The sequence below is a fragment of the Taeniopygia guttata genome, chromosome 11 (genome assembly GCF_048771995.1).
Source record: "Taeniopygia guttata chromosome 11, bTaeGut7.mat, whole genome shotgun sequence".
Taxonomy (NCBI): domain Eukaryota; kingdom Metazoa; phylum Chordata; class Aves; order Passeriformes; family Estrildidae; genus Taeniopygia; species Taeniopygia guttata.
In genome coordinates this window covers 3,815,993-3,828,932 of record NC_133036.1, presented here as the reverse complement: position 1 = coordinate 3,828,932, position 12,940 = coordinate 3,815,993, and the positions used below count along the sequence as shown (strand labels likewise).

Here is a 12,940-nt window from a genome sequence, read left to right as displayed (position 1 = left end):
GACATCCAAGAGCAGCAAGGCGAAAAGAAAAGCTGGGAGCAAAGGGAAGCAGTAAGGACAGACTTCAGTCCACCCTGCTCGCTGCACAACTCTCCCCGACCCACCGCGATCAAACACCCTTCATCGATACTTACATCCCATTTGATAGCGCCGATCCTGCGTCCCCTCGGTAATGTCTGTGCAGCGGGCTGCCAAGCAGGCACATCTGGATGTAGTTAGCGGGAGACATTGCTCAGCCTTCCCGCGGAGCGCAGCGAACCCCGCGGGCTCGGGGCCGTCCCCGCCGGCAGCGAGCGGAGCGGGCCGGGCCGGGGCTGGGAGCGGGCCGGGAGCGGGCCGGGAGCGGGGCCGGGATCGGGCTGGGAGCGGGATCCGCCGGCCCCAGCACAGCCCCCTCGCAGCCCCGAGCTCGGCGGGCAGGGCAGAGCCGGTCCCGTCCCAGCCCCGACACGTGATGGGGCCGGGGAGCGCCGATGGCTCCGGGACAGGGCGGAGGTGTCGGGCGCAGAGCGCGCAGCCAGGTTGGGGACTTGCACCATTCCTGCAGAAAGGCGCCTTTTTGCTTTCCCGGCCCCCCACCCCCCGCCGTAACTTTTTCCAATAGGAAATGTACTAATTTAATTTTTATTTTTCTTTTCCTTCTATACTTTGGCTTTTTTTTTTTTTAATTTCCTTGTGAGTATTTACCTCTGCAAAGAGTCAAAATGAAAAATAGAAGTTGGGTTCAGCTCAAGTTAAATCTTAAATCCACTTGGGGGTTGTTTCTTTTCTTCCTAGTAGGGAAGTGATGGGAGGATGTGTAAGCTGAGCAGTGCAGAGGCTGAAGACACAGAGTCAAGGGTTCTTTCCAAAACCTGGAACAAAAAAAAAACCCAAACCCCACGGGTTTGTTTGGTTGGTTGGTTTTGTTTGTTGTTTTTCATTTAATTTGGAATACTTCAAAACAGGTTTTATTTGGAGCCAAATCTAACGTGCCATCACTACTGATCTGAGCACAGCCACAGCACTTCCCATCTCTGTGGCTGTTTCTTTGTCTCTGCATTGTAAACAATGACCCTTATTCCTCTTACAGAGGCCAAGTGTCTGGAGAGTGCCCAGACCACGGTCACTTTAGTGAGCCAAGTTTTTAATTTACTTGTCATAAAAGCAGGTTTTTATCTACTCTGCTGTTTTCACAAATACCTCTTTTTAAAACATAATATAAAAATTCCTTTTTGTAAGCATCTGTGCTTTTTTGGATGCATTTTTGATTTCAACTCGAAAGTTGTGCTTTACTGAACACACTGTCTCATGAGGAGTGGGTTCTTGATGGGCCACCCTCAGACCCTGCACTCAGGTGCTGCAGGCTGGGAAAGTCCTTTCCTCATGGCTGGCAGCTGCCTGAGCTACAGTGGGTCCTGCTGACCAGCACAGCTGATCAGAAACCTCAGCCATAAATGTTTCTTAGCTTCAGCTCTCCCTGTGCCAGCCCAGGGTACCTCTGTTCTTTCCCTCTGCAGCAGCCCCAGGTTACTTACCATCCCTGCTCTGTAAGGAGGGGTTGATGGTCACAGAGACCAGCTCCTGTCTGCCTTTGCTCAGCTGGGTGGCTGGGGAGGAACTGCTCCCGGGACCACAGGGACTCACAGCAATTATTTCCACTGTGATCCCTCACCCAGGTTTTGGGACCTGCCTCCCTTTTTGCTTGCTCCCATGGTGTGAGAGGTTTTCACTGATGTGCAGTGCCCCGGTGACTGCCGTGGCTTGGAGTCATGCAGGGAGCCTGGAGGTGGAGGAGTTTCTCCGTGGGTGCTTCTCCTTGGTGGCTGTCTCATGTGGACCTTGTTCCCTGGGCACTGATCCATGGCTGGTTTATTCTTCTCACTGCCAGCAAAGGTGCCCTTGGCCCATCCTGTGCTGAGTCACTGTCATAGAAGATTGGGGCAGTGATCTCTCTGACTCCCCTCAGTAGGTCAGCCCTGTGGTGTGTCCTTCCAGCTGCTGTAGGGCAGAGCCCTGCTCCCCTCCCTGTGTTCCTGCAGGCATCCAGCCATGCAGTTGGGAATTCAGCTTTGTGGTAGATAAAGAAGGGCTGATCTTGTGATTTTCAAACAGTGTTTGAGATTTAAGAGATTCAGGATAAAATACATCTCTGCTCCAGTTCATGGCAAAAGGAGTTTCCCTGGATTCAGCTGTCAGGTCAGCCAGTGGCTTTCTGTGCAAAACTGCTGGAGATTTTATATTCCAGCTCCTTGTGAGAGCTCACTGGTAGTGAAGCACTTGAGATTACAGAGTGCTGTGGCCTCAGAGGAGTCCCAGATATCCAACAGCACTCAAAGAAACACAATGAGCTCCGCCAGGTGCCAGGGGTGGGACAAACCTCCCCTTCTGGCCATGCTGGCTGAAAAAGGCTCACCAAAGCAGTAACTGGAAACTGAACAAACACAGAGGCTTGGCTCGGTTTTCTAATCAGAGCTGTTCCCTTGCAGGTGAGACACCAACCTTGGCATGTCAGGAGAAACGTGTGACTTTGGGCAAAGCCCTGCTGGGCATCCACCCTCAGGGTGGAGCAGGTGATCACCAGATGTGGCCAGAACTTCAGTAACCCCTGCTCTTACTACTGCAGTTAAGTGTTCAATTAAAGTCTCTGAGGCAGTTTTCATCAAAAGTATATATTTATTTCTAAAAAAAGAATGGGGAAAAAATATATACCAAAGAACTTTTTCTGTAAGACAATTCCTTGGAGGCTGAATGTCCTAGACCCCAGTATGCCTGGCATTGCAGTCCACAGCTGTAGATGGCTGAACCAGATCTGATGTTGAGTATCATGGGAATCTGGAATTAATGGTCAGCAAGGAATTTTTTCCTTGCTAACCACTGAAAACTAAGAGACATTAACCACACATCTCAAACAGATTTCTATTAGAGATGTACAGTCAGCTCCCTTCAGTAGGTTTAAAATTCAATCCAGAGAATAAAAAAATACACATTTATTGACTCTAGGCCTTAAATTGCTTCACTGTTTGAGTCCATCTCGATAAAAAAGACACATAGCCAGAGCCCTGTCCAGTGTAAAGCACCAGTGTCATGCACACACTCCAATATGTGGGTCAGACTCAGAAACCCTCTTGATTCCTCTTCTTCTACCTCCTTGGTTTAAGGACAACAGATACCAGAGGTTCACCAGAATTTTCAGTTTAACTAAATCATTAGTTAAGGTGAATTTGAGCTCCTCATTCTGCCCATGCTCACTCCTGGTTTCAGAGTCTGTGAGCAGCTGTCAGGGTATGGTCCCTTGGGAACAGCAGAGGGAAGACAGTGACCCAGACAGCAGGACAGCTCCTCAATGCTGAACCTGCCTTTGAAACGAATGGCAAAATAAACAGATCTTTTCATTTGAGACGCTCTTGTAACAGGGTATCCTGTCAGGTTTGCTTCTATCAGATATCTCATGTCAAAGTATAGCTGGTGAGCATTTCAATTTCACTCTCCTTTTCGTTATCATCTGTTTGAACACTGTAGGTCAGCTATGCCAAAACAAATAATTCAAATTCTCCTTTGGATGGATCTTTTATTCATTCTGGCAGACTGAATGGAGACTCCTTCAAATCTGAAACATGGTTAAAACTACAAAAACAATCTGTACCAGAAAAAAAGCCATCTTGGATCTCTTCCTGTAAGCACATTTTGGTCTGATTTCTGCTGTTAGTTTTATGGGTTTTCTGTTTCAGATTTTATATGCAACTGGTTAGCACCTTGATTTGCTTTTAATATTGATTCTGAAACACTACCATCACCCCTGATTTTTTCTTTTTCACAGATATATCTCAGTATATAGAGAAGAGTACTTACTGGGATAAGGCAAATTTCTCCAGCAGCAGCACTGTCCATGGCTTATGTAGAGGTATGAAACAGCCACTGCTATGTCCTAAACCATGCCATGTGCTTGAGACAATTTCACCATGGAGTATCACTGAAAAACCGTTTTCCTTCAAGCCTCTGCAATGAAGGCACCTGTGAATGCTGTTGGAGATTATGACATTCCAGAAAGGTTGCCAGGGGCTCCAGCACTTAATGGCACTTCTGACAGAGAATTCTAACAGGGAATATGTGAGTAAGAGGAAATACACATGCCAGTTACTGGCAGAAAGAAAACGTTTATATTCCGAAGAAAGCTTTCATGGTTAGTCTTCTGTAAAAGAGTAAGAGCAGTAAAAAAGTTTTCTGGACTTGAAGTAGATGCTGAATAATGAGACTTTAGCATTTTGAGCATTAACAGATGCTACAAAAACTAGTAATTCTCACTACTCAGTGGCTGCCTTATAACTATATGTGCAAGTTGTGAACATATAGCTGGTCTGAGAGCTTAGAAAAATTAATTGCAAATGGGACAGCAGGCTATGCATATGACCTTGTTTTCTTAAAAAAGTAAATTCTGCAAAATGAAGACCAAACTCTCTTGCTCCTAAAGTAATTTTCTAATTTCTGATTTTTAAATTTTTTAAAATATGATTTGTCAGGTGGGTTTCTGGCAAAGAGAGTTCCCCAGCTGGGATTTGGAAGGAAAGCTATATACTTTGAGGTATGGTTCCACAGCAGCCTAAATTAGCTAAGATCAGCACTACTGTGTCAGTCCCAAAAGCTAAACTGTCAGAGAGGTAATCGCTTCATTTTGGGAAGAGCACTGGTACTATTGGAAGGGAGAGTGTAGGATATGGAGCAGGAATGGAGGAGATAAAACTGCAATGGCACTGATATAGAATGGCTTTGTAAAAGGTGATGGAGCCACAGTCTTTGCAGAGATGGTGCCTGCATGAAGTCCTGCTTCCTTGGAAGCAAGGGACAAGATGGAAACAGATTCACTCACACCTGAAACGAGAACTGAAAGCAGGAGTCAGCCCTGGGGTTTGGGAGATTTCTCTTGTAAACCATTTTTACCCTAAAAATCAGTGCAGATAAATCCAGGCATGGTTTCAGCTGATGTTTGATTGTCACACAGTGACAGCAGTGCCAGGGAAAGGCTCTCTGTAGGTCCTGGCACCTGTGGGACACAGCTGGGTGAGCTGTCCCCTCCAGCCTGAGGGTGGTTAGGAAGTGAGTGAAGGCAGGAGCAGCCAGCTGAGTCTGGTGATTGCTCAGCTCTGTGGTCTGAGGATGGCATTTGATGCTGCAATGCCCTGAGGGCAGCAGTTCCAAACCGTGCTCCACAGGTAACTTGCTGATGAGGAGACTTCCAGCGTTGTGTTTTGCTTTCTATAGCTGCAGGCTCCCTCAGGCTGGCAGGCAAGAGCTAATCAACATATTACTGTCTACCACAGATGAGAAAAAGTTGACAATCATTGCCTGAATTTGAGTTTGTCCATATTGTTTGTTCAGTGTCTGCCATTTGTTGTACAGCAGCAATCTTTTGCCCTGTGGAAGACTGCGGCTGTCCCAGGTAGTGGGAAAGCCTTCAGGTGGTGAGAGGTGGGAAGGAGCTATGACAGAGCAGGGCAGAACAGATACTCTTGCCATGAATGTTCTTTGTTCTTCAAAGAAAGAAGGAAAATAATGTAAAATTGACTTTTCCTTATTTTCTCATTTTTCTTTAATTGATGTCATGGCTAAGAGCAAAAATGTCTTCCATGTAGAAATATATTGCAGCTCTCCAGGTGATGGCCCTGGACACAGCCTGAGAAGCAGTGGCAGTTTCTGCTTCTATGAGAAGCCTTGCTTGCTTTTCTCCTCTCCCTCATTCTCCCCTAGGGCTCTCTGTCTGGCGGCTTCCCTGTCACAGTCCTGAAGGAAATCAGGGTGAAAGCCTCTCACCAGGTCACAGGAAGGTAGTGCTATATTTCTGGAAACACAATGAAATAAGGAAAGTCAGAGGTCCATGCTGGCTTCTGCAAACACAGAACCTCTCCCCTGAGCATTTCCACCTAGATGGAAATCTGTGGTGATATTCAGGACTTTACATTCCCAGACACTGGCAGCAGTTTCATACAGTAGCTAAAGCAGGAGAGCCCTTAGCAGTGGCACTGTCCTTTGGGCTCTAGGAGCAGTCCTCAGTGGAATGGAGGCCCAAGAGCTCCTCAGCCAAGCTGACGAGCCCGTTTTCCTCCAGGGCTGCGATCAGCCGCGCTATGGTGGCCTTCTTGCCCTCGGACTGGATGAACCTGAGGAGCATCTGGTAGGCTTGTTCATAGAGTCCCTCTCGGTCGTACTCCAGCGCCAGGTTGTCAATGACAGGGTCACGCAGGGCCCGGCAGGATTTCTGCAGAGAGCGACCCACCTGCTTCCACTTCTTGGACACGGACTTGGCAAACTTCTGGTGGTCGTCGGGTGTGATTGTTCTGTTGTCTGAAAGGGGCAGACGCCAAGTAAGACACAGAAGTTTCCTGGCTGACGTGATGCAGCTTGGGCCAGTTCAAGGTTTGGTCCGTATTCTGTGGAGCAGGGAGTCTGAGCTCCCTGCCTTGCCCAGCTGTTCCCTTACAGAAATCCTCCCACAACAACAAAGCATCTGGGCTTGCCCCTACCCTTCAAGCTTGGCAAGGCCTATTTTTTTTTTTTTCTCCCTCAGAACTGTCCTGTGGTTTACCAGAGCTGGGTTGTTTTTTTTTTTGTTTTGTTTTTTTTTTTTTTTTTGTTTTGTTTTGTTTTGTTTTTTTGGATGGACACCCTCTTCATTTGTTTTAGCCTTTCAAAGGCAACTTGGAAAGGCCTTTCTGACAAAGTCCCCTGTTCCCTATCTAAACATCCTCAAAACACTGAAATGCTGACAGGAGCACTCTCCTCAGCTGTTAAGCACTGGAGACTATACACAGCTTAAGCAAGCTCAGAAATGATTGCTTATCTCAAGCTGATATTGCTGTTGAGACTCTCTGAAAACTCTCTGTAGGGACAGACCCCAAAGCCAGCTGGTGAATTGAGGGAGCCTGGACAAATCAGTCCTGTCTGAAAGTAGGGCTGAGGGTGTCCATGGTAACTCCCCCAGCCTGATCCAACCTACACTATTAACTCACCTCAACCAAGTGACATAGAAGAAGAGAAAAATACTCTATAGTCTTCCTTTCACTATTCATTTTAAAATGTGAGGAACATGGAAGAGACAAAAACTCTGAAATACCTGGTTCTGTACCACCCTAGAAAAGAAAACAGGTTGATGCCTGATCTGAAGCATCATGGCAATATCTTAGGACTACTGTAATTTCTTTCTTATGGGATGCTGGGAAATGCTTGGTTTCTCTGAGGTAGACCCCAATATGTAGTCATGATAATTCTCCCTCCTGGGCTGTGAGGCAGACCAAGGCCTTTGTTGGTTAGCTCTAGCTACTCACCAAACTGCTGTCCCTGAAAGATGAAGGTGAGTTGTATGGGAAGGGAGCTGCCTTGAGGAGGATAAGGCTGAGATGGGGACTTCAGAGATGAGCAGTCTTTTCCAGCCACATTGTTGTTGGTGCTCTGGTGAAGCTTCAGGCTCTTGAGGCGTTCCTCCAGCTCCATGATCTCCTCATCCGGCAGGCGGTCAGGCTGTAACACAAACAGCATCAGTGACTCTGCAGGGACTCCAGCCTGCAAAGCTGTGCTTGCTGATGCTTAATATTCCTGATTGATAGTGAATGCCTATTTCTCAGAACCATTTAGAGGAACCAGAGCTAAAGTTCCAGATGGAAAAAAAAAGAGGAGGGGAACAAGTCAGTGGGTTTAATCATGTCAAGTGCCTTGTCCTGAGATGACAAGATCTCACTGTTCTTGCAAGCAGGACTAGAGTGCCAGAGCCAAAGTGTGCAATGAACCAGAAGTCAGATGAGAGACTTTGCCTTCAGAAGGGCAGCCTACTCTTGCTGGCAGTAGATGCTGTGTGTCCTCTGACACAAGTTTTTGCGATGTGCAGTGTTTGCACTCACTTCCACTGTTCATTTCCAGGTGCAGTTACCTTTGCCACTCTAGGAGGAGGTGGTGTGTGAGGCAGGGGAGGGAGGTGCAGAGCAGTGATGGTTCCAGCCAGAGCTGCTCCTCTCTGCCCGCCTCACAGCTGTACTGAGGACACTTGTGTGTAAGCTGCACTGTCTAGAACTCCTTATCTTAGTGGGGATAACAACCATGCTAGCTGTTTTACACAGAAAGCACAGAGAGTTACCAGGATCTTGGCAGGCTGCTTTAGGTAACTCTATTGCCGTTTTTTCTGAGGAAGGGCAGAGCTATTTCTCCACATAAGAGTTAAGAACTAAAGGACTGAGAAGTTTGTTAACCCAAAATGCTGCATCAGAACAAGACTTGCACCCACCTCTGCAAGCCCAGTGCCACCCCTCCTCATTGCTGTCCAGCCTCTCTCCCTCTCCCACTCACCTTTTCTCTGAAGATGCACTCCAGGCAACGATCCTCATCCTTCAGCATCTTGTCAAGGTGCTCACTGCCAGCCTTCAGCTCCAGTTCCAGAGGCACCATGGTTGTGGCCAAGCAGAGCTGGAGGTGACTCTGGAGGGACTTCTGGAGCGCTCCTTCGCGGTAGCTCTGCAGGAAGCGGCGGCAGTTCTCCTCCTTGCAGAACCTGAGCTGGACTATCAGGTGTGGGTGGCTGCAGTGCACCTTGAGCATGTCCACACCATTCACGCTGCCAGTGGAGTCTGGCAGGGAGAAGGGAGCACAGTCACAATCCAGGCATGAGCCAGCCCACACAGACCCTGCCCATCCACAGCAAGCCTGCAATAGAGGAGCTTTTGCAATCTCTTTGTGATAAAGTCCTCTGGGATGGAAAAATGTGTTAAACCAAGAGGGAAGGATTAAGTTCATGCCACCCTGCCTCCACGAGCATGGTGTCCAACATAAGATGTATGGAACTACATCCCAGGTAATTATATTAACACTGCCCTAATAAGGGCAAGTTTTAAATTAGAGGTTCCATTTCCAGGGCAGAGATAGTTTTGATAAACTTGTAGCACACGAAAGTTTTATGGATGAAAGCTCAGTTCACCTCAGTGCTCAGTCAGCCTTCAGTCCTTGTGACTGGAGTTTTATGCAGTGATGGAGGTCCTGGAAAGAAACTCAGTGTTTCCTCTCCACCTGTGCCTAGAGGTAACTTTTGTTTCTCTGAGCCTTTAACATGTTTCACAAACAGCAAATGACAGATTCTGCCACAGGGATTAAGCTGCTTGAGATTGGGCCTTGACTTGTTATTTTGAACAGAGAATTAATTCATGGTAAAATCTAAACAAGGAGAAGCCAGGGATGTACCCTGTAACATTATTGCAGGAGGAGCACGAACGATGTGGAAACAGAAAATGCCAGGACTTCATTCTTCCTTCTCCCAGCAGAATTTAATTTTTATTAGCTGTGCTCATTATCCTTATCTCCACAGGATTTTACATGCTGCTGATGAGTTCCAAGTATGTGTTTTTCTCTTTTTTTGCAGCAGAGGCCTTTGTGAGGCTGCTGTACTACTTCCAGACCTGACTGCACCTCATGGGCTGTCACTGAGGGCTGTATGGAGACACCAGCTCACACTGGCCCTACATCAGGTAAATACTTAAACCACGTGTCATGGCATGGAGGACAATCTTAAGACAAGGCAGACTTGTGTGCTCCACATTAAGCAGGGCAAGTACCTTGCATTTAAAAGTATAGTATCTAACAGTGGCTTTACATGTTTACTAAGTCCTGTTTGCATCTGGTCTAGTTTGGACCACATGTGTAACTGACACATGGGTTTAGGCACCTGGAAAAGACATTTAAATTCACTGTGGATGATTTTTTATCACTTCCTTCATGCTTTGCTTTTTATGAGTGCTTATTAAACAAAACTTCTATAATAGGGCAAGAGGGCTGTGGAGGGAAAGCTGCACAGACATGGAAACCTTTAAGAAGAGTGTACAAGACAGCTGTAAAGCTGCCTCAAAAGATGGGACTTTGCAGGCACTTCTGCATGAAACCTCAGGCAGCTTAAGATTTCATGTCCTTTTCAGGTCTGACTAAGCATGATAGGATTTCGGTTTTGTGAGCTGCCCTTTAAATGTGTGAGTAGATTCACATTCCAGTGCCACAAAGCAGCAATAAATCAACCCTGACTGCACAACTGTATTAGGTTGCCTTCTTCCTGTTTCCTGTATTTGGAATGAGCTGCAAAATGAGCAGGCCTGTATTGGATAAACTGACTTGGCATGGTTTCCAGAAGAAACTGCAGAATAGTTAGACAAGCCCAATTAAACAGTAGAGTCTCAGCTGTGTAACAACTGTGTAACCACTGCGAGTCTTCCTAGGTAAGTGTGATAAACTCTTCAAATTCCTATTACCCTGCAGTGTGCTTGGTGCAAGGGTGGATAGAGAAATATACAGTTTTATGGCTATTTGCATGTCAAGTAATTTTTTGATGTAAATAGGGTTACATACACCTCAAGCTAATGTAAGTGTGTCTGCTTATATCAGAATCCGAATTTGAATTATATCAGAATTTGAATAGAAATTAATTTATACTGGCTGTTACTTGATTTAAAAAAACAGTTTTTCAAAGCAGGAATCATGTTTCTGTGGTGGTATAAAGACAGCAATTAAATCTTCTTTCACAGCAATTGCAGTCTTTTCCCGTTACATAAATGGGTTTAAACAAACATTCATAAAGTTTGATAATTCACAGGATGGTTCAAGTTGGAAGGAAGCCCAGGAAGTGTCCAGCCCAACCTCCTATGCAAAGCAGGGTCAGCTCTGAGGTCAGAACCAGTTGCTCAGGGCTTTATCCAGTCCGTTTGAAAGCCCTTGAGGATGGAGAGTACACAGGCACTTTGGGCAACTGCCTGATGTCTTAATGGGGGAAACATTTATCCTTTTGTCAGGTGTCTACCTCTCATTTCAATTTGTGCCTCTTGCCTCTCATTCCCCATGCACCACTGTGAACAGTGTGGCTCCATCTCTCCCTCCCATAGGTATCAGCAGGTGGTTGGTAGGTCCCCTGAAACCTTCTCTTCCTCAGGCTCAAAAGGTCCAACTCCCTCAGCCTCTCTTCATAGGAAAAGTACTCCAGCCCCCAACCATCTTGGTGAACCTGTGCTGAGCTTGCTCCACTTCATTGCCTTTCCTAAACAGAGCGAGCATGAGCTTTCCTTACCCATGAGGGTGAGATTAAAGAAAGGCATGGCACTGCACACCAAGATACCAGAGGATGGGTACCTGCTAATGCCAGCTTCAGGGCCTTGAACACACAAGGCTTCTTCTGGGAGCTCTCGTAGAGGGACGGCAGAGCGATGGTCTTGCAGGTAGACTGAAGGAAGAGGTAAGCGCTGCCAGTCCAAGGAGGGGAGCTGCCTGCCATCTTCAGCACCCTGAAAAATCACACAGGCAAGCTCAGAGACTGTAAGGGAAATGTCCTGATGCCAGGAGAATGTTACAGCACAGGCACAACAGGCTTATGGGGATTTTCTCTTCTTGGAGCAGTGCTGATGTTGCTAAAGCAAGTGTAGCCTTTGAGGGGTTTACTGTTATTCTGTAAAGCACACCACAGTGGGACACCATATCCCAAAGAGAGCAGCTCGCAAAGCTTTGCTTTCATTTTCCACTGCAGTCCATTCATTTCAAAGTCCAAAGGTACTCTGAAGCAGAGTTTCAGTCCCTGTGCCTCTGACTAGCCAAGCTGGCAAAATGCAAAATGATTGAAGCGCTCCAGGGACCACCCAGCAGTCCTGGCTGTGGCATGCTCCCATGGACTAAAGCTCTATTGCAACCAGAGACGTTTTACTTAAGGTCCTGGTGGCTTGGTTGTTCACAGGGCCCAGAGCTCTTGTAACAGGACACTCTACACAGGCAGGACAAGGGTAATAGGTTTAAACTAAAAGAGGGTAGATTTAGATTAGATATCAGGAAGAAATTTTTTATAGTGAGGGTGGCAAGGTACAGGCACAGAGAGGTGGTGGATGCCCCATCTCTGAAAATATTCAAGGCCAGGTGGGACTGGGCTCTGAGAGACCGGACCTAGTTGAAGATGTTCCCGGTCACCACAGAGGAGTTAAACTGGATGGCCTTGGAAAGGTCCCTTCCAACCCAAACCATTCGGTGATTCTGTAACTCGGGGTACCTCTCTGCTTTGTTTATGCCCTTTGTTCTTGTGCCTCTGCAGTGTTAACCCAGCGGGTCTCTTCCCGTCCAGTGAGCACTGCCCCATCGCAGCCCCGCGGTCAAACCGCCGCGGGGCTTCCAAAAACCAGCCCCGGTCGGTAAGTCACCTTTGCCATCACGGTCATTGCCTTTTCGCTGACTTGGGCAGGCGTCAGGCCGCTGCTGCTCAATTCCCGTCACAGCCGGGCTGGGAGCGGGCTGTCCCAAAGGGAAAAGCGCCGGGGCAGCCGCCAGCTCCATCCCGCCGCTCTGTGCCGCCCGCGGGGCTGCCCCCGGTGCCCGGCTGCCCGCTCGGTGCCCGGGTGTGCCCCCAGCCCGGACCGAGAGCCCCGGAGCAGCCCCTCCAGCCCGGCCCCTCGCTGTCCCGGCGGGACCCCCGGCCCCGCGCCCCGGCCCCGGCCCCGCCCGCGGCGGCCCCGGCCCGGCGGCCCGGGCGGCGTTACCTCCTCAGCGCCGGCCTCGGCCCGACACTTCCGCCCCGGCGCGGCGCCGCTCGGCACCCGCTGCGGGCGGGGAAACGGGAAGGCGAAAGTAAATCCCAACAGCCCCTGGAATGGCCGGCGGCGCTTCCCTCCGGTGCCTGCTGATTGTCCGGGCCCGCCCCAGGCCTGCCGAGGCCGCGCGGGGCCGGGGCTGCGGTGGGAGCCGCGGCCGGGGCTTGTGGACGCCTCGACGCCTCAGGTGTCCCCGCCGCAAGGCCGCCCACACCGCTCGGTGTCTGGTGTAGGTGAGGGTGTGACATCTGTCAGAAATAGTCCGTGCAGGTGGCTCCAGAGCTGCCCGAGGGCCGGGATGCACGTATCTCTCTGGACCATTAGGGATAGAGGCGAGTGCGGTGGCTCGAAGCCCCTGCTTGCCTTTGGCTGACACACGGAGG

General features: G+C 48.6%; 3 protein-coding genes and 1 long non-coding RNA gene across 7 annotated transcripts in view; 2 read left to right on the top strand and 2 right to left on the bottom strand.

The window, feature by feature from the left end:
- The window catches only part of B3GNT9 (UDP-GlcNAc:betaGal beta-1,3-N-acetylglucosaminyltransferase 9), a 19,018-nt gene extending 18,180 nt beyond the window's left edge, over window positions 1-838 (bottom strand). For both annotated transcript variants that reach the window (XR_004368963.3, XM_030282714.4), the window contains exon 1: window positions 135-838. The gene's annotated coding sequence lies outside the window, so the exon portion shown is untranslated. The remainder of the gene's footprint in view (window positions 1-134) is intronic.
- LOC140684841 (uncharacterized) overlaps window positions 1-3,333 on the top strand; it is a 14,479-nt gene extending 11,146 nt beyond the window's left edge. Inside the window, exon 4 of the long non-coding RNA XR_012057705.1 lies at window positions 2,469-3,333. This is a non-coding gene — a long non-coding RNA (uncharacterized lncRNA). The remainder of the gene's footprint in view (window positions 1-2,468) is intronic.
- TRADD (TNFRSF1A associated via death domain) lies at window positions 2,636-12,940 on the bottom strand. Of its 2 annotated transcripts, none has more exons than XM_030282478.4 (5): window positions 12,507-12,940; window positions 11,122-11,273; window positions 8,311-8,588; window positions 7,299-7,491; window positions 2,636-6,318 (listed from the first exon to the last, which is right to left on the bottom strand). In XM_030282478.4, exons 1-5 carry the CDS (start codon window positions 12,803-12,805, stop codon window positions 6,011-6,013), a joined length of 1,230 nt encoding a protein of 409 aa, XP_030138338.4. In that variant the 5' UTR covers window positions 12,806-12,940; the 3' UTR covers window positions 2,636-6,010. The 2 variants fall into 2 exon arrangements, with proteins under 2 accessions (XP_030138338.4, XP_030138339.4); XM_030282479.4 differs by lacking the exon at window positions 12,507-12,940 and adding an exon at window positions 12,171-12,460.
- Window positions 8,449-12,940, top strand: part of HSF4 (heat shock transcription factor 4) — a 39,667-nt gene continuing 35,175 nt past the window's right edge. For both annotated transcript variants that reach the window (XM_030282472.4, XM_030282473.4), the window contains exon 1: window positions 8,449-9,479. In XM_030282472.4, the coding sequence (XP_030138332.3) occupies window positions 9,159-9,479 (321 nt within the window). In that variant the 5' untranslated portion in view covers window positions 8,449-9,158. The remainder of the gene's footprint in view (window positions 9,480-12,940) is intronic.

What these genes read in the sequence shown, in the direction of transcription:
- TRADD (XM_030282478.4), bottom strand. Translation starts at nt 12,805, where the DNA reads ATGTCACACCCTCACCTACACCAGACACCGAGCGGTGTGGGCGGCCTT. An exon ending in CCTGAAGCTGGCATTAGCAG is followed by an intron (nt 8,589 to 11,121) that starts GTACCCATCCTC and finishes TCTCCCTGCCAG; the next exon opens with ACTCCACTGGCAGCGTGAAT. An exon ending in AGTGCATCTTCAGAGAAAAG is followed by an intron (nt 7,492 to 8,310) that starts GTGAGTGGGAGA and finishes TTTGTGTTACAG; the next exon opens with CCTGACCGCCTGCCGGATGA.